The sequence below is a fragment of the Plectropomus leopardus genome, chromosome 19 (assembly GCF_008729295.1).
Source record: "Plectropomus leopardus isolate mb chromosome 19, YSFRI_Pleo_2.0, whole genome shotgun sequence".
NCBI lineage: Eukaryota > Metazoa > Chordata > Actinopteri > Perciformes > Serranidae > Plectropomus > Plectropomus leopardus.
Genome location: NC_056481.1, coordinates 14797589 through 14821204, shown reverse-complemented (window position 1 = coordinate 14821204; position 23616 = coordinate 14797589). Strand labels below are relative to the sequence as shown.

The 23616-nt window shown below is 39.0% G+C and overlaps 1 protein-coding gene across 1 annotated transcript in view; it reads right to left on the bottom strand.

Moving 5' to 3' along the window:
• ngfrb (nerve growth factor receptor b) overlaps positions 1-14422 on the bottom strand; it is a 35989-nt gene extending 21567 nt beyond the window's left edge. The window contains exons 1-3 of the mRNA XM_042508223.1: positions 14093-14422; positions 7985-8126; positions 1604-1960 (exon numbers count right to left, since the gene is read on the bottom strand). Coding sequence (XP_042364157.1) covers positions 1604-1960; positions 7985-8126; positions 14093-14146 — 553 coding nt within the window. The 5' untranslated portion in view covers positions 14147-14422. The remainder of the gene's footprint in view (positions 1-1603; positions 1961-7984; positions 8127-14092) is intronic.
• Positions 14423-23616: the final 9194 nt, after the last annotated feature.

Here is a 23616-nt window from a genome sequence, read left to right as displayed (position 1 = left end):
AAATATAAATAATAAATCTCCGAACAAGTGAATTAAGTATCTGTTAAAAGAATAAATCAGTTTTGGAGGAATTTCTCGTTTCCTCCAAACTCAGAGTAAAACAATTTTATGAATGCCTTATTCATCTCCCTGCAGGAAGTTTAGTGTTACAAGTGTTGAACATTTTGAACTTTATGGCCTTTTATTCAATAGCCAGATCTACCCAACTGCAAAAGATATAAAGACACTTGAGAGCCAGACTAGCTGTTTTACTGTTTCTAGTTTTTGTGCTAAGCTAAGCTTAATGGCCTCAGCTCCCTGTCTACTGGGCATATTTGAGAGTGGTGTCCATCTTTTCATCTTCCTACTTGGCAAGACATCGATCAAGCTTATTTCCCAAAATGTCCAGCTTTTGCTGTAAATATAGTCAGCAATTCTGGAGAAACACCTACACACTTTAGCATGTGCCAGATTTCTCACTCCCACTGCCTTTCTTTTTAAACATCCTTGGCCTTTCCCCTGTCCTGTGCACAATCAGCATTTTCCCCTGTTGCTGGAATAGTTTTGTTTCCCATTTACAGAGCCAGGGCTACCATTTTTTTTAGCACATGCACAAAATGCACAGCTAGTGGAGGAGATGTTTCCTGAATATGATCAAAAAGTGTATTGAATTAGAATCACTGACTTCACCTTTATAAGAGCTCTTTATCATATTTAGAGCATTAACATAACAGCAGACAACTATTTCATAAGACAGTGGTTAACAATATTAACTGATTGGTGTTAGCACCCTTAGCTGCTAGCCAACCACCTCCATGTTGACAACTGTGTGTGTACAATCTCTGAATCACTAATATGCTCTGAATGTTGAAGGGTGAGAACCAGAGGGGCGTTAAAGCAATATTATGCAACCTTTAGTTGATTGTTGAGTCTCATTCCTAAGTCGTCAAATACCAGTGTTTTGGGTTTGTGTGTGGTCTGACTATCAACCAAATGTGGTCATATTTGACAACCTCAAAATGAGACTCAAGAATCAATAAAAAGTTGCATAATGTTGCTTCAAGTGACATCTGATCAACTTTACAGAACAACCAAAACAAAACATTATCGTGCGGTATCTCAACTTTGTTTATTGATTTTAATCCTTAATAATCCATATTAAGGATCCATCCATAAAAAAATGTGGATGACAATATACCTAAAGATCAATATTTAGACTTTTTCTTTTTTTTAAGTGTGTAAGTGCACTTATGGCTTTTTTTGGGCGCAAATAGTTCAGTGTTTTCAGTGTTATGTCTTTAGGTTTATCGATTATTACTCTGAATTCGTTTAAAATTCACATCTATCCCTTTGGCAAAAGAAAAAGCTCACCAGGAGCTTTCAATTGATACAAATAATTCATTCTTGCCCAAAATGTCACCGATGCCCATTTGGCTCTCATGCCTTGATACTGAATAGAGCAAATTTAACTTGTAAACATCCATGTAGCTGAAAGGAGCCACATGACATACATTTAAACACGTGATTTAATGTATGAGAGTATGTCTGGAGAGCAGAAACCTAACGCACAGGATCATGTCTGTTTTGGAATATATCAGGGCCTTAATTTGGTCCATTGTCTTACCTTGACAAACTGTATCAGAGAAAGAGGTACATGGCTGTAACGTTTCCCCGTCATCACAGGTGGAGCAGGGCATGCAGGGTTCCCGAGAACTTTCCTGGTCGGAGTATGTGTCCCCAGTGCACTCCTCACACACAGTGTCACGGTCAGACTCACAGTTAAACAGTGTGCCGTGGCCTTCAGGACATTTGGTGCAGGGTACACACTGCTCAGAGATTTCATTAAAATAGTAGTTGTAGTCACAAGCGCAGGTGGCGTCGTTGGAGTCTGTGCAGGGCGCCTTCATGCGGAGTAGACCTGTGCATATTGTACACGGCTGACATTCCTCTGTGTGACTGAAGTTTTCTGAGAAGGTTTCACCTGAAAGGAAATGGGAAAAAAGCAGTCTTTGAACTTTTTTATCTGACAGAGGCCTGACTTCTGTTTTTTCAACCATCCCTTTAAATGCATTTACAGTGTATGCATCATATTTCCCCTCCTGCAGCCTTCGTATATCATCTGTCCAAATACCTCTGAGCTCAAAGCAGAAGTTACACACTTCCAGTCAGAGACTGATTGTGTCTTTTGCAAAGTCACCTTTGGTAATATTGTAAATTACCATCCAGTCAGTTGTCCCTTTATTACTGTAATACATTTTTAAAAGCCTGTGTCTAAACTCTGGATTTTGAATCAACAAAAATTCTCAATTCTACATTAAAGGTGCAGTGTGTAGGATTCATTGAGGTTACAGAATTAAAACTTGTTCCCTGTGTCCAGCGTGTAGGAAAACTTCAGTGGCTGATGCAAAAATGTAAATGGCCCTATCTAGATCCAGTGTTTGATTTGTCCTGTCTGGGCTACTGTAGAAACAACATGATGGACTCTGTTGAAGAGGACCCTCTGTAGATATAAATGGCTCATTCTAAGGTAACAAAAGCATGACAATTCTTAGTTACAGGTGATTCAACACTGATGAAAACATATTGATGAATATTGTATACCATTTCTGCCAATAGATGCCCCCATGACCTTTTAAGGAGTAATGTGTTATATTATATGTGCCCATTTATTCATTTTTTGTTTATTTTACTTTACAGCCGTTGTTTTAAATGCCCTTTTTCTCAACTCTTGAATAGCTTGTTTCTGTGAACCAATTTGGATTCAGCTCACACTAACATGGGAATTCAGTTTTAGGGTCATCTCCCTTGGTAGATATGTGACTGCAGAAAGATCACTTTGGAAAAGAAATTATCCTGAAAAAAATATGTTTGAGCACCAACATCCTTTTTTCAAAGGATTTTTTAGATGATGAACTTACATGTATCATATATGTTTCATAAATGCTTTATATACCTGACAGATATATCAGGAGAGGACACAATCAATATTGCATGTTTTATGGAATTGTATTTCGGCGGGATAGAGAACTGGGAAACACACTAAATTATGCAACAGACCTATTTGTAAGAGCAGCTTGTGTGTGTGTGTGTGTGTGTGTGTGTGTGTGTGTGTGTAAGAGAGAAAGAAAGAAAGATGGGGAGATGGGGGATAGATTGTGAGAATATGACCTAAAATCTATCACACAGTATGTCTGAACAGTTGACAAGCCTTGTTTGTACAACGCACTTCTTATTTATTTCGAGCTAAGCGTTTAAATGACAAAACAATTAAGTCAGTTAAGTGATTAGTGGATCGACACATGAATCATCTGCAACTATGTGTAACATTTTTCAACAATAATACCAAATATTCTCTAGCTTCAACTTTTCATGTGTGAGGATTTTCTGCTTTTCTTTGTCTTATGTGACAAAACTTTATATCTGAAGTCAGTAAAGCGTTGATCGGACTAAACATATTGTATTTCATTTTTTCTCACATCTTCATTTTCATAGATCAAACTTTAAATTGATCAAGACAGCAATAAGAAGATTAATCGACAATGACAGGGTTGTTATTTGCAATACTAATGTAAACTAAAACTTGATTAAACCTTCCTTTAAAACTCTAGTTTAAAACTCTGTTTGCTCAAAATCTCACTTTTCCAGATCTTTCCTTTGTTGTGCTGTCCATAGAGCTGCAGCTATTTTTTTCAGTACTGATTAATCTGCTGATTATTTTCTCAACTAACACTTTTGACTAATAATTGTATTGTGAATTTTTCAATATATTATCATATAGGACAAAAACTGACAAATGTTCACCTTTTGGCAATTGGTACCACAGTTTGGGGGATTTTAACATTTTTATTAGAGCTCATAATGAACTGAACTGTGTGTGGTGGAGGACAGAAGGGAGCTGTGTTTGTCTCATGGCATATCAAGTTTTGGGTCTGCGTCACTGGCCCACCAACCACAGCGAACGCTCCGATGATGCAGAGATTAAAACTGAGATGAGGAGAGATAGAGGCTGACACAGAGACACCGGGACAAGTGGAGAGAAGACAAGAAAGCAGTAACTGTGTCATTTGAGATGAATCTGTCCGAAATTGGTGGTGTCCAATGTAGGTCCTTTTTTGTTTAATTCTGTCTTGGAGGAAGTGGACAAACTATCGTCCAGTCTAGTCACCCACCCCCTCACCCCATTATCTCCTGCATCACCCTCCCACTCTTCAAACAGACATGCACACTCAGACTACCCCCCCACCCCCCACCACGAGTGCTCTCAGAGCCATTATCATAATGCCATGCATCAATAATGCAAGTCAATACATTAATAACGCTAGCCTGCAGCATGGAGGGGGGTTGAAGGAGGAGGGGGTGAGGTGATGGGGAGGGGAGGGGGGTACAGACGGTCTTTTCCTGGCTCAGCATATCGTGTCATAACAGTACTTTTCCCTCTAACGTTCAATCCTTTGTTTTCGACACCCTTAAAAGGACTCCTGACTTCATCCGCTCGACTACTGAGCAGCATGAGGTGTGTGTGTTGGGTCAATGTGTGGGAGTTTTGTGTCTGTGTGTGCGTGTGTGTGTGTGTATGAACCATTAGCTGCTGTCTGAGAAGTTGTCTCCATTCCAGCTGTACAGCTGTACTTGGTCTGTTTCATCTCCGCCCATCTGTTCATTCATCCAAACTCCTCCATGTGTTTTAGCTGGCTGTCCTTTTTAGCACATCAGCCTGGCCCCTGTTACCTATTTGCACTAAATGAAGCCTGAACGCTATCTGGAAACCTCAGTCTGTCTCTTCTAAATGGATGCTTGATGCTATCAGCTGTGGGCGACCAAATAACTCACGCAAAGACATATGACGGGTGGGAGTTGATGTTGACAGAAAATTAGTAAGAAAAATTGCCTGACACAAGATGTGAGGAATTTCTGTTGCGAGGTTTTGTTCACACCTCGCAAAAGATAAATTTTGTATAGGCTAAAGATGAACAAAAGTATTTCCATGTTCATAAATCAGGAAATATATGTAACTCCTCACAAAATATGCTACGAAATGCCCTTGGCTAGGTTAAGTTTGTTAAGTTTTTTTAAACACTTTTTTTAATAAATACCTCCTATTAATTTTTCTGTTTTAAAGAGAATCAGCCCTATCCAAGCTGTTGATATATGCAGTATCACAAAGCTTGATAGACCTATTATGCCTTATTTGCTTAGCTATTATTGGACAATGACTGTTTCAGGGGAAGGGTTTGGTGAGTGGTCAGCTGACAGGAGCCCAAATGACCGTCTCATGGCTGAGACAAGTTGTTTTTTTCAGCTCTATCAGCTTGCATTACTGATCTAATCAATGTGTTTGATGTGTTCTTAAATTATCATCTGTTATCTGATGGAGCACTATCCGCTTTGCATTTCTCTTTTTCCATGAGTCAGTGCGGAGCCTGTCAGGCCTCATGACGGCTTTGAGAGCCTGTCACAGTCTGTTTGTTCAGGTCTGAGCTAAACAAGCACTGCGAGAGTGAAAGTTATCACCTCTAAAGCCTTTATGATGTTGTGAAACAGAAAGCAACCTCAGAGACACAATCAATGGCAATAATTAAATCATTTTGAGCCTAAAATATAGTTTTAATATAGTTTTTATACAAACAGAACATGGTGAGCAGTCCAGGGCTTATTTTTTTCTGTACGAGACAACAATATGTAATAAAGATCTAACTCTTGATCCGAGACACACTTATAAAAGCACAAATCATTCCAGAGAAGCCCCACGAAAATACAAATAAATGATTTTCTCCATGTCCACATTCTTTGTGACTTCTCTCATGACCTTAAGTCTGAATTATTTTCTGAGCGTGGGGCTCCTTGGCTCAGGGATTGCCATCCTTCACTGACCCAGAGAGGTTTACAACCACTTCCTAGAGTGGATGCAGGATAGTCAAGAATTCATAAAAGGGAAAACTCTGGGAACAGTAGAGGATCTGGCTGTGAACCAGCCCTGGCCTCTGCAGGCTCAAGCTGACCTTTAACCTCAAATGATAGAGTTACAAAAAAATAAATCCTAAATGTTGATTTGTTTCCAGCAGAAATGTACAGAATATCCTTAGATATCCTTTGAGCTCTTCGGTCAGCAGTGATGTTTACAAAATCAAAATCTCCACTGCTTACTGTCTTAATCACTGTGACATAACAACTTGTCTGATGCTTTAAATATCTTCCACTGCAACAACATTTGGAGCTGGTCCCACTCTTGTATCCTCTCAATATCACTGTCCTCATAAAGTCTTTCAGTCCAGTACAGCCTCTCTCCCTACATGGCTGGGGCCATGAAGAGGGCGGTAATGCTGGAACACAGTAGGGTCTGGCATCTAGTTTACTCCGTAACATGCAGCAGAATAAGTTGGAGGATTTACAGGCTGCAATCAAAAAACTAGGGCCTGTTTAAGCCACCCTTGAGGCAATATAAGTCAGTTGGTCGGTTTAAAGTGAAATATCTACACAAAGCCGAGGCAGATTGCAATGATATTTGGTGCAGATATCCATGGCCCCAGACGATGAATCATATTGACTTTGCTGATCCTCTGACTTTCCATCAAGCACCACCAGCGCAAACAACTTTTTATTTATCCTGTGAAAAATCTCTACATTTTATGAATGGATGGGCATAAAATTTGGTATCTACATACAGCTTCCCAAGATGATCCCTCCTTTAAACTGAACTTGTAAGCTTGTAGTCACGACACGACATGCTATGCATTCGAGTCCTGAGAGCATTGCTGTCAACTGCAACATGTCAGCATGTAGAGGCCACTGAGGCTAACAATTTAGCAAGCTAGTAAGCAAGAACCACAGGAATGAGTCCTGAAACCTGGAAATCAGTTATCATTTCAGCACCTTCGGTTTCCTCGTCTCAAAGTCGGTGGGGTTTAATTTTATGAATGGGTTTTTGGTTAGAAACCTCAAAGTAAGGTCTGTGGTGAACACTCGCTAAAGAGACTTTTACATTTTGTTCTATGACATTAAATATGTCGTTAAATACCCCGCTTGTGAACTTTTTAGCATCATCAAGTCGAACTGCGCTAAACACTCTTTTACAACCTCATTGTGGCGGTGATCCTTAGTTGTGAGAGCTGGTGCAGTTCATTTAAAAGCTAACATACGCCTTTTATTTCTGGTGATTGCATTTAGGCTTCAAAAATCCTAAAAGTGATAGTGTTAGTGAAGCTTATCTTGCAGAGCAAAACTTATATGTACCATGCACGTTTGGTAACCGTAGAGCTTATTTTCTGCAAAGATCCAAAATGGCAAAATCCTACAGGCTTTTTGACAAAAGAAGCAGGGCAACTTTAGCTTCTGGGTTAGTCTACAGGAAAAAACATTATCCCTGGGGCACTCTATTGGTTAGTAAGTGATGACTGAGAGGGATTGCTTTTGTCTCAGTCTTTTCATTGCTTTTTTTCTTTTCTTTTTTTAAGAAAATCCTGCAGTATACCTTTCACATTCACTTATGCCCAAGAGTGGGATCCACATAATGCTTACAACCAACAGAACTACCACCACTAGACAAAAGAAAGACAAAACTATTAATGTCATACTTAAACAAGATCGCGTTGCCAAAACTACAGACACCATCATTGTCATGTCCAGATTGACTGACTTTTTTAGAATCCAGCAGCACAATCTTGTATCCTAATTCAAATTTTGCAGAAGCACTGCTGTAATTTACGACCCTGCAGACCTAAAACTGCAGTTTGAACCATGTGTCCTCTCCAGGAGCAGCAAGTACAGTAGTGGATTTTCATGAGGAGGACATAACTTACAGAAAGAATGTCACAGTGGCAGCACTTTAATAGTTTTTTTGTGTCAGATGAAACACTAAATCACTTCAACTGTTCAATACATGACATGATGTATGTAAGTGTGTTTCACAATCTCTGCATTGAGGCATGCGTCCAACACAGCTCCTCTATCTGTGTGTGTGTGTGTGTGTGTGTGTGTGTGTTTGACAGCTGTTTTTTGGGTTACTCACTGTCAAGGCAGGGGGCGCAGACAGTCTGTTTGACTCCACATGGTTTGATGACGCCCTCACCGGGCTGGCACTGCTCACAACATTCTCCGCTGGTTGTATACTGGCCTGACGGACAGACCTCCTTATTGGCCAGAGCCCCAACCTGTCAATCACCAGGGATATCATTCAAAGTGGGACAAGCATAGTAACATTTACATCCATCAGCGACCATAAGATTAAAAATACTGTCTACAAAAAACTTTTATTGTCTTAATCAAAGCAATGTCTGGTATTGTGCAATGTGAGCAACCCAAGGGTGTTTTTCCTTTATTTTCATCATTTCCTGAGGCCCGAAAGAGGTGCAAACATTCGGTATTTCACAAGAAAAAGCAGTAGAAAGAAACACTTTGTCTTTAATCATCCCCGTAGATTTATTTTGGAACCACTAAACCAGCGGTTCCTACTGTGTAGGCGTCAAGATCGAGCAACAGGCAAGTTAAATCTAAGGGGGTGTGGATGATTAATGGATAGGGAAGAAGAAAATGCAGATTTCAGCATCCCATAATTGTCTATTGTTCTGGGTTCTTTATGTATTGTCTATGTTCTTGGGGAATATTAGATAACTTTTCCTTATTGAGTTTTAAAAATGTTCAAATGAAACAATCTAAGGAGGGAAAATCACTCTTAGGTTGAACTGCTTACAGCTCATAGACACATGGGACCTATAATGCTTATGATAGAGTTCTGATTTTATCTGTGTAGTCTGCTTGCCATGTTATTGCCTATTTATCGCTTTATATCTATGGGTGTTTTCTCTGTTTTCAGATTGCTTTATATCTCAAGTTGTATGTACTCGAATTTCATGTCTGCACTGTTTTTATATCTTATCTGTAATCTGCACTGTATTTCAATGTGCCGGACCCAAGGAAGACTAAGAGCACATTCTTGCTTCTGTGTGACGCTCTACACACTCATTCCCTTGCTGCAAGTACACTGCTACATGTAGCTACAAACTAAAGTCAGAGAATCATGTAATCTTGGTTTTGGATCATATTCCTGCTGGAACATGTCTGGTTGATGATTAATGATATTTCACAGTAGAAGATGTCACTATACTCCATCAGTCATTTCCCAAGCAACAATGATGGTCCAAGCCCCCAGGAAGTGTGCCAGGCTTTGAAAGTGGAATTACACCATCTGGTACCAACACGTGATGCCATGGGAACCAGAAAGACATTTTCTTTTGACTTACATTAGGAGAAAGATGTCTGTAAACCAGTGGATACATTTTTGTGAGCATAAAAACCTCAGCAAAATGACTCATTTCACTACAAGAATTTAATCTATTTAGTTCAGTAACATTTGGAAAGTCCAAAAGAGCCACAAGATTAAATGATTTGACCGCCATTCAAGCTAGCAAAGCCCTAAATCAGAAGTAATTTGCTCCGGCAGCGGAAGTAACCCGCTGGGGTACAGTGCATATGCTCTATGCTCCCGGAAATGCGGAAGATCTGGGTACTTTCATGCCATGGAAATAGAGCATTTTTTTTTTTTGCTTCATGCGCCAGTAAGCAGCTCTTATAGGAATAAATGGGCCCCCACCTTCATAGCTGTATCCAGATTTTCTTAATACATCCATGGGTGACAGCAAGATGTGTAAGAACAGGAAATGCTGACCAATCAGAGCATATTAGGCTTGCTCGGGATGGGGGATTTAAAGAGACAGGCACTAAAACTCAGACAGAGGATGAATACAGATATTCCAACACAGACTGTATGATGAAAATAAAATGTTTTTTGGCCATTAAAGCATGTAAAAATGTCCTAGTAGAAACGTGGCACATGGCAAAACGCATTTTAAAATTCACATTAAAAGTCACAGATACAATAAAGAAAGTAAACAAAGACGTACACTCCAGGTAATGCTGCATAATGTCTTCTCTGCATTCTTCAAACTGTGACCTGTTGAGAGCTCTATGTTGGCCGTTGACAGGTGGAGATGTTGCTGCGTGCCTTTACATTTGCAAATGCATGAGAGCACGTACACACTTGCAAACTCACTCCCCGACCTGGATGTTTCCAGAAGTCTGTGTTTATGTGACCTTTTGCATTAAATCATGCTCAATCTTTCCTCTCTGACAGTGGGTCTTTTTCATCTTCCTGCTCACCTTGATCTCCAAAGCAAACCTTGATAAAGGCAGTGATTGCCCTCTGACACCGAGCCAGAGGAGAGGTCTGGTTTTCATTCTATCTAGATACACAAGGAGGGGTTGTTTTTAGGCCTTTATTTATGAGGTTATGATGGTCCACTGTTAGACAGTGTATCTGTCACTGGTTGACAGACAAGCTGCAGACCAGAGGGCAAAAGAAAACTTAATTTCAAACTGGTTTTGATCCAAAATTTCAAATAATAGAAGCAAGTGTGGAAATTTAAAGAATATTACAGTTTCTTCATCTGTGTCATTTTGCTCTAAATTGATTTGAATATTGTTCCAGGCTCATGTTTAGCTGCTTAGCAACATTGAGCCACACACTTATTAACATAGTTTCAGTGTGTGTGTGTGTGTGTGTGTGTTCATGTATATGTGTGTGTAGGAGGTTTACCCGACATAAATTGTCAGGCGTCAGGGTTCAGGTGTGTGTGGAATGCTGCTGACAGGAACGAGAGGAGCTCTAAAAAACATCAAGTGTCCCCTCAGGCGCTTCTGAGTCAGCTGGTAGATAATGTGTGTGTGTTTGAGTGTGTGCACACACACATGCCTCTCTCTTGCCCTTGATGATGTCACAGCCCATTCACCTTCAAGTCTCTGGTATTCAGTTAACCATGTTGTCCATGTTCAAGAAAGCATCTTTGGCTTTGTGAGGAAACTGACTTGAAATGTTTCATCAGACGTGCCTGATAATATCTGAACATTTCTTAAAACGTAACGTTTTTATTAAAGGAAAACTTTTGGAAAACAAAAACATCGATCTTATCCTGAAGAGCCCATGAGTTTTGGTGATTTTTTGTTTTAAAAGGATGGTTCTGATTTTTTGAAGTTGGGTTGTATAGGGTACCTATCAGCGTATTACATACAAGAGATGTCAGTTGGCAAGACACCAAGAAGACTAGAGTCCGACATGGAAGCTAAGTAATGCTGTGGATGGGGGTCAGAAACAAAACGTACTTTAGCCACCTAAAAAAAGTCCCACCTATAATATAACAATATCAGTTTAAGTGTACGCTACATTTAGAGTATTTTCTGTCAGACAGCCTGTTTTGACAGGGAAGCTGTTAACAACCTCAGTTCCCCATCTATGCTCTTTTCAAAGGTACCGGACTCCACTGAAAAAAACAGTAATTTTAGCACACTGTACACAGGAGCTGCTGGTGTACCACTGCTTTAATCAGTTAGTTAGTTTGTGACATTGTGTGACTTTAGTGAATCCAAACCAACACTTACAGATGCAAAAGTCCCACAGTAACACAAACAACATAACTGTTCAAGGCAGCAGTAGATCAGCAGCTTCTGTATTCAGAAATATTAAATCACTGTTTTTCTTAGTGGAGTCTGGCTTTAAAGAGAGTGATATAATGGCTTCATTTTATTATTAAAGGCCACTTTCTGACATTAAGGTGAATAAGTAAAAAATACCCTCAACATAGTGTGCATTTAAACAGGCACTGATTTTATTTAAGGTGGAATTTTTTTAGAAATTAAATTAATTTTTGTTGCTGATGCCTCCACAGCAGTACATTGTTCAGTTTCCATTTCAGACTCCAGCCTGCTACCCCAAACTGGTGTCAACTGACATCTACTGTATGTAATAAACTGCCTATGGATAAGCAGTCCATACAACCCCACTTGAAAAAAGGCCTGAAACTATCTCATTAATTTCAATTTAATTAATCAATCCTCCGCAATTAAACACATGAATCTGTCCTCAGAGCTTTGCTGACCTTACTCTGTTTATTTCTTTACCTTGCACCTTATGCAACAAGCATTCATTAAGACATGAATCAGTTCTGTCATCACACACACTTCCCCTGATCTGTCTCCTTATATGCTGTACACACCCATCGGCACGCAGACGCTTGTGAACAAACCTGCTCAGAAGCGTCTGACTGACACTTTTGAAACTACTCCAGCTCTCGGCTTCTACTTACTTTTTCTGTGACCTTACTCTAGCTCCGGGTGTGGGTGCAACACCGAAACAAAAACTCAGATATAAGTGCACTACTAATGACAGCTAAGTTGTGCATACATTTGAATTAGAGTGTAATGTGATTTGAGCAAATAGCTCTTGGAATGAAAGAAAAAGGATGCACTTAGCAAGTTGCAGCTCGATTTTCCTGTAATTGGTCCTGAGATGGAAGTATGAGGGTTCAACTTTTGTCTGCTCCGTGAAGCTAAAGCAAGTCGATCGCGTCAACAAATGCGTGTGCAGGAGCATCTGGACACATAACTTGAAAGCAACCAATCTTACTAATGCTGCAGTCAATTTTCAGTTGGAGGCACTTAACCTCTGGACCTCAGCTGTCAGCGCTTGTTAAGCCATTATAGAGTTCCACTATACAAGCCGTCCAATAGGCCCTAATTTAAATCCAAGCATGGATCCTGAACTGCGACACCACAATGACTTTACAGCTAAGCAACATCGTCATCTCTTATGAGGCGCGAGGAAGAGACAGACAGATGGAGAAGAGAGGGATGTGAGTGTGAGGTAGTAGGAGAGGAAGTGTGTGTGTGTGTGTGTGTGTGTGTGTATGCGTGTGTGTGTGTGTGTGTGTGTGTGTGTGCGCGCGCGTGCGTGTGTATGTGTGGAGGGTTGGGGGTTCAGGCTGTATCAATATTGCATGCGCTGAGCCAGCAGAGGATGCATACCCATCAGCGGGAGCAGCTGTCATGTATCAGTGATGCAGCCTGTTCTTTAACCAGGACCTTGACAAGCTGTGCAGCCCTGACTGACCGGGTCCTGTCAGATACTGGGAAATATGCTTCCTTCCTGGGCCTGCAAAGCCTCAAGGGAATTAGAGATAAATCAGGGAGATTACAAAATGTATCCTCTCAAGATTTTAGTTGATTTCTGCTAGTGAAGTCGGGGATGGGGGGAACCCACCTCATCAGTGCAGTTTATTGGTGATATCCCTGCACAGAGGCCACTGCGACATTGTTATTGTCCTGCTGTCTGCAGGGCCACATGTAACTGAGAAGGGTGGAACTACGATTCCAGCAACTGGAGCTATAGAGTAACAACCTGAAAGGCTGCTGCATACATCCGCTCTGCTTTATACTGAAGACAGGACAGGTGCAAGGACACCGACTCTTATGGTTTTCAGACTTAAAAGAGCCACTAAAGATATTTGTTTACCAGTAGCATCACAAATGTGAAATTTAAACAGTTAGTAAGTTAACTGTTTGAAACCTGGATCGACATCTGTTTTCTTGTGCTGCGTTTAGACGCCCTTCACAAGCTGTTTGACCCTTTAAAACCTAAACAAAATGATTTGATTTCTTCTTGAAAAATGGAAAAAGGCAACTTGACAAGAAATGACCTTAAAATTAGCTTTAAAAAAGGGGGGAGAATTATTAGAAATGCATTAAAAAGGGGGAAAATGTACTATATTTTTTATTATTATAATTTCATATTTAAAATGATGTTAGAAGTACATAATATGATAAAAATAGAATTTAACAAATACATACCCTATATATTTTTTTATTATTTATATATAATCATATTATTATTTCTATATCATTTTATATTTTATTTTCAGCACTTTTTAAAGGTCATTTTCTTGTTTGTACTTGTCTTTTTTTTTGCTTGTTCTCAGATACTTTTCTTGTAACTTTTCTTTTCATTCATTTTTTTGATAATTCCTTTTACCATGTCTTGTTAATTTACTCCACGTTTTTTTGAAAGGAATCAAACCAATTTGCTCAGTCATCAAAGGGTTAAATCTCACTTTTAGGCAGAGAAAAGCCAATGATTTCAGAGATTTTTCTGTAAATCTCCTGTCAATATGTGATGTGTGCTGAAGGCTGCACCAAAGAGTTAAGTTTCACCTGAACTTATGGGGCTGCGTGGTTGCGCAGGTGGTATCCAAGTGCAGTTTACGGCTAACACACTTTGTAAGAGACTACTCACCACAACAAATAACACTGCAATGAAAGCGGACTTCATCCTGTATCTCCTCTGCATCCTCACAGAAGGGTCAGTCGGATCGGATGCGGCGCAAAGAGATGCGGGTCTCAATCACTTCGAGGTGACACAAACTCTGCTGTCATCGTTGCGCTTCTTTTCAGTTCACTTCAAGAAAAAAAAAAAGAAATTCTCCAGGTAACTCTTCGCTGCCAGTCGCAGTGAATCACTCAGTCCACAGGCTGTGATCGTGCATAGGATCCCGTCAGTAAACTCAGCTGAGATTGACCCATTAGATGTTCGGCTCTGGTGCGCTTTTCTCCAACTGGACTCATATGTCAGACGTGCTCAGCTCAACGGCTTCAGGGAAGGAGCCATCTCCCTCTCCACGCCCACTGCGCGCAGACACGCACACACACACACACACACACACACTCACACACACACACAAACCGGCTCTCCCTTTAACAGCTTCAATCATGCCCCTGGCTGTTCCTGCTGAGTCGGACAAACCAACCACCTTTATCAGCTGACAAATTAAGTCTTAAATAAATCGTCCGTTTAGCGTGCGGTTTACAGACTGCCAACTGTGCCAACTGAATTAAAGTCTCTCTACAAACTAATGAATTAAACGTAATTTTCTCCAACTTTCACTCCCTTGAACCACGTTTCAAACTGCAGATTGCTGTCTGTTTCTGCCTGCCTGCTCATTCCCTGAAGCATTGAGCTGACCTTGCTTAACCCTTTAAAACCTGAGCAAATTGGTTTGATTTCTTTCAAAAACATAGGGGGAAAGCAACAAGCAACTTATCAAGACATGGCTCGAAAATTAGCACAAAAAAACCCTGAAAATATGCAATCAAAAAAAAAAAAAAGAAAGAAAATTACATAGAACAAGTGATGAAAATAAATAAATAAGAAACAAGAAAGCTTGTTTTACTTTTAATGTATTATTATCTAAAATTATTATCATCATTATTATTATTATTATTATTATTATTACTTACATTTACATTTATTATTTTGATCACTTTCAAAGGTAATTTCCCTTTATTTCCTCTCTCTTTTGTCTGTATAGCTAATTTCTGGTAATTTTCTTACTGTCTTTTTTTAATTGCTCATTGCCTGCAAAAAAGAAAATCAAGCCATTTTGCTCAAAGGTTTAATGGACAAAAACAGTAATAGGCCTGCTCCATTATGCAGCTAATTATCATGCCAGGAGTCATTTTTGTATGAGCACCAACTAGTTTGGCTTTGCCTTTGGGGTAGTAAGTGTTTTGGCTGCACCACAACAATTACAAAAAAAGAAACAGATACAAGATAACTTATTTCGCTGCAGGGAAATTCAGTTTGTTGAGATCGTGCACAAACATCAAATACTGTATAATAAGCACACCTTAACCTTGCAAATAACTGCCAGTCTCCACACTGAGCAGGGTGGCATGTTTAGTCATGATCGGAGCCCGAATAGAACATGGCAAACTCCCTCGGTTTATATGAGGCCAACGTTTGGCCTCGGGTGTCAACTTTCCCGTCAGTGCCTCTTTTTATGTATAAAGGCAGCAATGTTTCTGATAAGCCATCCTGCGATTCCATTTACTGTAAAGTTTTGAGTGTCAAACACTGAATTTTTCTGCATTCTGGTGATTTTTATGCACCACTTTGTGCCTTTTCTGCATCAGTTTATGGTAAATCCTCTGCTACTTTCGTGTTTCTATCATAGGCTGTAAATAATCTACGTAGCTACCGTGATATCAGCCATTAGTTTGTGGACTGCCGTTTTTAAGCCTTGGTGTGGCATTTCGGCCGTTGCCACCTTGGTTTTTTAGAGCAAGAAGTGGCCATATTTGGGCAAGAGGCTGGAGCTGTGAATGAACGAGGGGTGAATCTGACTGGACAGGACACTTTTGGCAGACAGCCTGTCACTTAAGCAGCCCTGCCCTTAAATATGCATAATTTGGGGCCTTAATAAAATTTAAAAATGAGTAAAAAATCTACTCTTTATTCAGTTGTCATGAATGTTAGCTGAAGTAAATGAGAATATAAATAATGTAACATAACTGTGAACATGTTTATTTCTGCTGTAAACTTGGACATTTTAACATGGGGGTCAATGAGAATTTACTCTGGTTTTAAGCCAGCCTCAAGTGGCCAGCTGATGAATACCAGATTTTGGCATATTTGCAATCGCTTCATTTTTCAGTCTCTTCAATGTCCCATCAGAGACTCTTATGCCTGACAGACATTACATTTGTTTGGAAAATTTTGGTTGATAAAACTTCAACTGTCTAGTGTCTTTAGAATCTTACATTGTGTGGATGATAACATCATTGTTTTTATAGTTGCTGTTAGAGGTTGCAGTGATTGATGTAGACTGTGTAAGGACTGAGGGCAGTGGGGGACATTGGTCGGCGGATGAGGAGAGAGAGCAAGCTGGGTTGCTATGGGTGGATAAATAAAGCATGAGAGAGAAACAGACAGACTGAAAGAAAGAAAATCTGTTTCAAAATCTGTCACTAATGTGGGCCAAAATAGATTAATCTAATTTTCTATGCAGCTGCAGTGTATCGCGGAAAAGAATCACCCCTTCTTTTACCTGAAATGACGTTGTAAAATTGCAGATTATTTATGCTGAAATGATGCAAAGACTACTTAAATACACAGCACACTAACTAAAAAAGCCTCAAAGAGCACATTAACAGGAACACAGGTTGCTCTCTTTTGGTAGCTATGAAAGAAATCAGATGATAAATTATCAAAGGAGACTGTAAGCAGCTGATATGAGATGAAACTTTCCACAACGTTGTAGTTAACATGTGGTTAGTTTTAGGAAAAAGTTCATGTTTTAGCTTAAAATACCCAGTTTTGGTGCTTAAACCACATCAGGGAATTCCTCAATGTATTACTATACAGCAACTGGATGTGCTGTAGACGTATAGATGGCCCAGAGGTGCTCGATTCAGTCAGCACCTCTGGGCTGATTAAGTACCGCAAGGATTTCACTGGCAGATGTTATAAGGGCGGGGGTTACAGTCGATTGAAGTTCTTGCCGATACTACATTCCTAACCTTCATCGCTTCATATCGCTCACCTCCCGTGGCTGCCCCCAGCATTTTGCATCCTTGAGCACACACATTGAATTTTTAATGCCTGTTTGGTGTAGAAAGAATTTAGAAACACCTGACTACATGTATATATTCATTTAAATGGTGTAGGTGCCAGTAATAATTTGTGAATGCTGACAAAACTTTCAGAATTATAACAACAGTTGAACAGTTATGAATATTAGGGACACTATAAAAATGAATTTATTGAAGTTTTTCCCAATAAATATTCCTCAAAATTGTACAAATGCCTTTAAAAAAAACTCTTATAGGACACATTGAAGAAAATGAAGAAAAGATTAAATGAACTCAATATATAAGAAATATGAGCAATTGAATGTATACTCCTCCTCTGACATGAATTGTCTTCGATGTTTCAATTAAAAAAATCCTTTTCCTGATTATGACTTCAGTAATGTTTTTTGATGATTTTTAATCGTAGGAAGTATGTATAAGTTTCACTAAAAGAGCAAAATGATTTTCTCACATTGACACAAAGACTATGCTCACAGTCATGCAGTCACACAGATGTGCACATACACACACACACACACACATACACACACACACACACACACACACACACACACACACACACACACACACACAAACACACACACACAGACCATCTGTCACCAATGAGTGGACAGAGGATGGGTGGTCCAGGAGACATTCACTGTCCCATCTCAGGTTCCAAGTAAAGGATCTGTTCCAAGTGGCCGGTCCTGCGGAAAGAAGTGTTTATGATTGTGTGTGTGTGTGTGTGTGTGTGTGTGTGTGTGTGTGTATCTTTGTTACAACACAACATGGAAGTAAAGAATAAAATGTAAAGAAGTGTAAAGTTTCACGTATTTGCCACATATTAAACATACAAATTGAACATATCTATGTTTTGCTGAAACCTACGATGCCAGCATTTATTGTGGCAATTGGGCTGACTTATCCTCAGCTTGTGAAATAGTTTTTCTTTCTACCAGCACTGGCCACCTGTCACTCATACAACAACAGCAGCAGAGAGAGCACAGACGTTTCTGGCAATGGGATCCACAGCCTCTTTCTTGCTAGCTTTCCTTCTAATGCACTTTAATAGATGGAGAGGCATCATATGACGAGCCAAGGAAGCCCTTAAATTACTCTGAGAGCACTCACACCAATAACTGGCATGAGAGTGATATCATGTTGTGTTGAGAGAGCACTGCAGTGCCAGCAGTGCATTCCTCTTATGTGCTGTATTTGGTAAACAACTTCAGGTTCAACAAACCAGCATCATTATGCGCAATAAAGGTTCAGGCTGGTGAGTCGTTGCAGATATCCTTAATTTGGTTGTGTGCCCGCTGTGGGGATGAAATGGTTCAGCTTATTTTGTGCCAGAGTGAACCTCGGACAGGCCAGATGGCAGCAAACCCCACTTCTTCCCGTGGGACTCCCTCATCTGCGCTTTATTGATCTGATCTGTCTATCCCCTTTCTCTCTCTTTTTACTGTACTCCCTCCATCCTCTGTTCACTGGCTGCTACATCTCAGAGAAAAATTTTTAAGCAAAGCATAAGCATATAAAGCACAAGTTGATTTAACATCAGAATCTGGACGTTTTTTATTACCTATTCATCCTCTTCAAAATCTTTCTAAATCTGTGATGCCATTTATCAGTCTAGACCGTTTTGGTGTGACTTGGCGAGTGTTAGAGATATTGGTCATAGAAATGTCTGCCTTCTTCCAAGTATAATGGAACTAGATGGCAATTGGCTTGTTGTGCTCATAGCGCCAAAAACATATTTGAAAAACTAAACAGCGATGTCTTTTTTCAGAAATCATGACCTGGTTACTCAAGATAAGTCACAGACGTTGTTGTGACCAGTTTCATGAAGGAACTATTTTATTTCTAACAAACTACACTTGCCAACCATATCACAGGGAAGAAGAAAACGTGCATCTACAGCTAGTTCTCTTAACACCGAGCTAGCAAATATCACAGCTCAGCTGAGGGTGCAATTAATGTTTACATCTCCCTCTCTCACGAACATGAACCTCTCTTCCATGAGTAGATGCACGATTCCTGCTGTACAGTGATGCAGTTGACAGGTGTAGTTCGGTAGGAAGGAAACTGCTATATACAACTGCTTACAACAAGAGGAGTTTTTGGACCAAACATCATGAGACAAACTGGGGAGCTCAACCAAGAACCACATAGCCTACTTTTTTTTCTGTTGTCATTCACGTCACCAATAGCAACGCTGAAGTGATGTACTGTAGGCCCACCAGCGATTGGTATAGCACTGTCATGTTCGCCGTGATAAATCAAAATCGTCGATCATGTCGAATTTTCACCATCACCTATATGCTCAGTAAAGCTTTGACTTGATTTTTAATTAATTTGTCCATTTCTCCTTCCATTTCTTTTCATTTCAAGCTCTTGTTTGTGTTTTGTGTTTTTTCTTTCTTTTTTTTTAAATGGCTGTTTCCAGTGCTGCATTGGGCTGTGTTTTGACCAATACGCTTACGACATATGGACCAGTCACCATATACTTACAAAGGTCATGGTTTGTCTTGTGCTGAGACAGTACCTCTGAAATAGGAAATTAAAAAAAACCTTCAAACTGTGTCCTAAGAACTACAATGATTCCTTGTTCTTGCCATGTATATACAACAAATAACAAATAAGGGGGTTCTTAGAACCATGAAAAAGTTACTCTGGTCTGAAAACGCCTGCGGTCTGTGAATTATCTTGAGTAACTGGGTCATGAGGTTTGAAAAAGAGAACATTGCTGTTAAGATTTTCAATTTTATTTATTTATTCATTTATTTATTTATTTATTGGCACTTTTAGCACCACAAGCCGAGTGCCATCTGTATCCATTATGTTGGAGAGAGGGCAGACATCTCTACGGTCGATATTTCTAACACTCGACAGCTGATACCAAAACAAACTACATTGACGAATAGTACTACCGGCCAGCTGAACAATAATACAAATGTAAAAGCTCAAAACAAATATGTGTTTCTACTACAAGATGCTCTAAGGTTTCATTTTCTGAAAATTGCTCACAACTATTAAGAATGAATGAATGAATGTATCTCGTCAGCTGAACAACTTGGTGACCTTTTGACTCCGATCTGACACGAGACAACACGAATCCCACAGTGTCGGTGTTTACAGCATGTGTGCATACTTTCTATCAGCTGATATTCTCGATGTGTCTACTGTCACATCTACTATTCATGATGATGTCCACACATTTGTGTAAAACCATGTTTGCTTATCTCCACTGGATCAATAATAAATTGATTTCAAAGTTTTTTGTTTTCCTATTGCTGAAGAGAGCCAAAATTGAGGGACTTTTTTGGCGTGGTGAACAGGCCTTTGTATTGATCAGATTTGGGCAGACACAGTTCGGTTTAACACAGACTGGGGTAAAAATGAGCCTTAGGCTGTTGACTGTCAATGCTTTCCATTATGCATTCAGAGACACAGATTTGGCTGATATGACGTAAGTACATGCACTCACAGAATACAATAGTAACCTGCTGGATTCAGACACAGAAATCATTAAAAATGGTTTATATTGTCCTTTTAATGATGTGTTTAAGTAAACGTACAAATACCACAGTCTAAAGTACTCTGTGACAAGTAAAACTCCTCAATTCAAAATGTAACTTAATTAATAGTACACAAGTATTATCAGCAAAACTTACTTCATATACTAAAAGCAAAGGTAGTTGTCCTGGAGAACGGCCTTTTACAAGTATTTTTAAATCTTTGAACCCTGAGCAAATTCATGCGTTTTCTTCCAAAAACATGTGAAAAAAGGCAAGAAGTAACTTGTTAAGAAATGTTCCACAATTTGCCAGAAATGAGTAGATTTAGAAAATTGTATGTATTTATCTATCTATTAATTTATTCATTTGTTTAAATTTCAGATATTTTTTCTGGTACTTTTTACTAATTTTTGGTAGATTTCATCTTTTGCTACTCATTGCCTTCTTCACCTGTTTTCAAAAGAAATCAAGCCACTTTGGTCAGGTTTCAAGGGGTTAAGAGTTTTCTTGTATGTTGTAATTATAGAATATTATCATTTGGGGTTTTTTCATCTCTAATGAATACATGTGAGAGTATTTTGTTGTAGCTTGTCAATGGAGCCAAATATAGATGATTTATTTATTTATTACTAGATACAGTAAGTAGTGCCGTGCAATAAAGTAATTGTAATTGTCAGCTAAATTTAGCATAGTAAAAAGTACAATATTTGCCTCTGAGATGAATTGGAATAGATTCTTATTTAATTTGCTGGGATTTTTTAAAAAAATCGATCACTTTTTATTGCACTTGTTACAAGGCTGCAACAAAGAAGGGAGACAAGATGAGTATACTAATTAGTGTATTTATTTACAAAAATAACAATTAAGAACAGAATAAAAGTGTCAGTAATCACTTGTGTACGCATCTATGGGTGTATGGAAATATCTGTAGTAATCAAAAGAAACAGCAATTGTACCCTTAAGGTCAGTCAAAATCTTCAATATATTTAGTTTTTGTTGGTGTTGTTGTTTTGTTTTGTTTTGTTTTTATTTTATTTTTTAAAGTGATTTAATGGAGGAGTTTAGTGAAACTCTTCTGGTCATAAATTGTATCATTTTCACGTTTTCCTATTAGAGCATGTCTTGGGTGAAGAGGTCTTAAGTGTGGTGGAGTAAGTATATATTCTGATTTCAAATGTTCAGTGTAGTTTTCTTCTTTTATACTTACTATTCGTTGAAACTTAAATTAAAGAATCAGTTTTATATACTCATAGAGTTTAGTCCTGCTCTCGCTGATGATGCTGCTCCACGAATAAAGAAATGCTGCCCTCTGCTGAGCTGAAGACCATCATCCGGTCAGAGATCACAGTTGATTTCACAGCTGACACTCGGTGTAACAGACACTGATTTACAAAATGTTTAAATGTGGGGTAAAAAAAAGTAATGCTACACCAGTCAAATCAAAACTTGGCAACCTAAAATTTGTCCTCGTGAATTCTTTATTAACTAACTAATTCATGGTTTCTCAATACTAATCTACAAGCCATTGATGAATTACAATTGGTGTGTCTATTATAAAAGCTATCAATGAAGCAATTAGAAACCCGTTACTATCTAAAAGTTTAATAAAACAAACAGCACAAAACTATGACTGAAACATCATTTCATGCCCTTGTGATATTCTGGTGTACAGTAAATCAGATTTACAGTGATGCCTCATCTTCCCTTTGCATCCTCTGCAGATTTTTTATCCTCCATTGATCCCCTGACATCTCGTCATCTGCCTCCTGTCTGCACAGCTGCTGCTCCTCGGCTCCTCAGACGATGATTTTCCGGATGTTTTTTGCCATAAGCGTCACCCAGCTGCCTCCTACCCGTTTCCTCCTCTGGCTACCTGTTGCTGATGTCCTGATGGTTTTTGAAGTTTGCCTGATGCTGCCGGTGACCATCTGTAAGCCAAATCTTAAACTTCCTTTAACCCTTTCTGTTTTGTTCATGTGTCCAGTAATGTGAAATCTGCTGCCAACAACAGCAGCTTAAAAGATGAGGAAAAAACAATCATTTAAAATGGTTCAGACAGCTCTCTCCTTTTTTTTTCCAAGATAAATGATGTCTGCAGGAAGTGACATGGACCTACTGATACTCTCCGACCTCTTTCCATTGACTGTGATAGTACAATATTTTGAGTAGAAACACTTGAGGTTATCTTCAGCTCTGGCTCCATTTGTCAACATTTTAAAACTGCAGTCGTGTGAAACTTAGTGTGTATGTTTCCACATTGTGAGGCATTAATCTGTTATGTAAATTATCCTTATTAGCAAATACTTGTTCTTTTATTTTGTTTTTTAATTAAGCCAAATTACAGTCATTTAATCAGCAAACTATGATTGTGTATCAAAATTAACCATTATGCATGATTAAATTCTTACAAAAAAGCACTAGTGATCTCACGTGAAGCACAATTTCTCATTTGAGAGTTCATCTTAAAATTTACATTTGATAAGAGACAACATATTTTTGCCACTCTACATGTGAATGCAATTCTTTAAATGCGAAAAATTTAATATCACATTAGAAGTGAAACATTTCACATCAATTGTTGTGATTCATCAAACCTTTCTTTAGAAGTCAATTTATTGAATTACGTTTTATTTTGCTTTTGTGAAATAATAAAACATCTCCAGTGTTACAATGCAAACTTAAAGGAAAAATACAACATTTACACTATTGATTTTTACCGTCCAGAGAGGAATTAATATAGGTGTGCAGTGACTGCATGCTGCAGGCTTATTTTAAATGATAGCTGCTTTTGTTCTGCTCGTTCTGGCTTGTTGCTGCACACTCAGCAGGTGAAGCCTCTCCCACTGTTATGTCGTCACTATATTATCAAAATTACCCTGTGAGTCGTCAT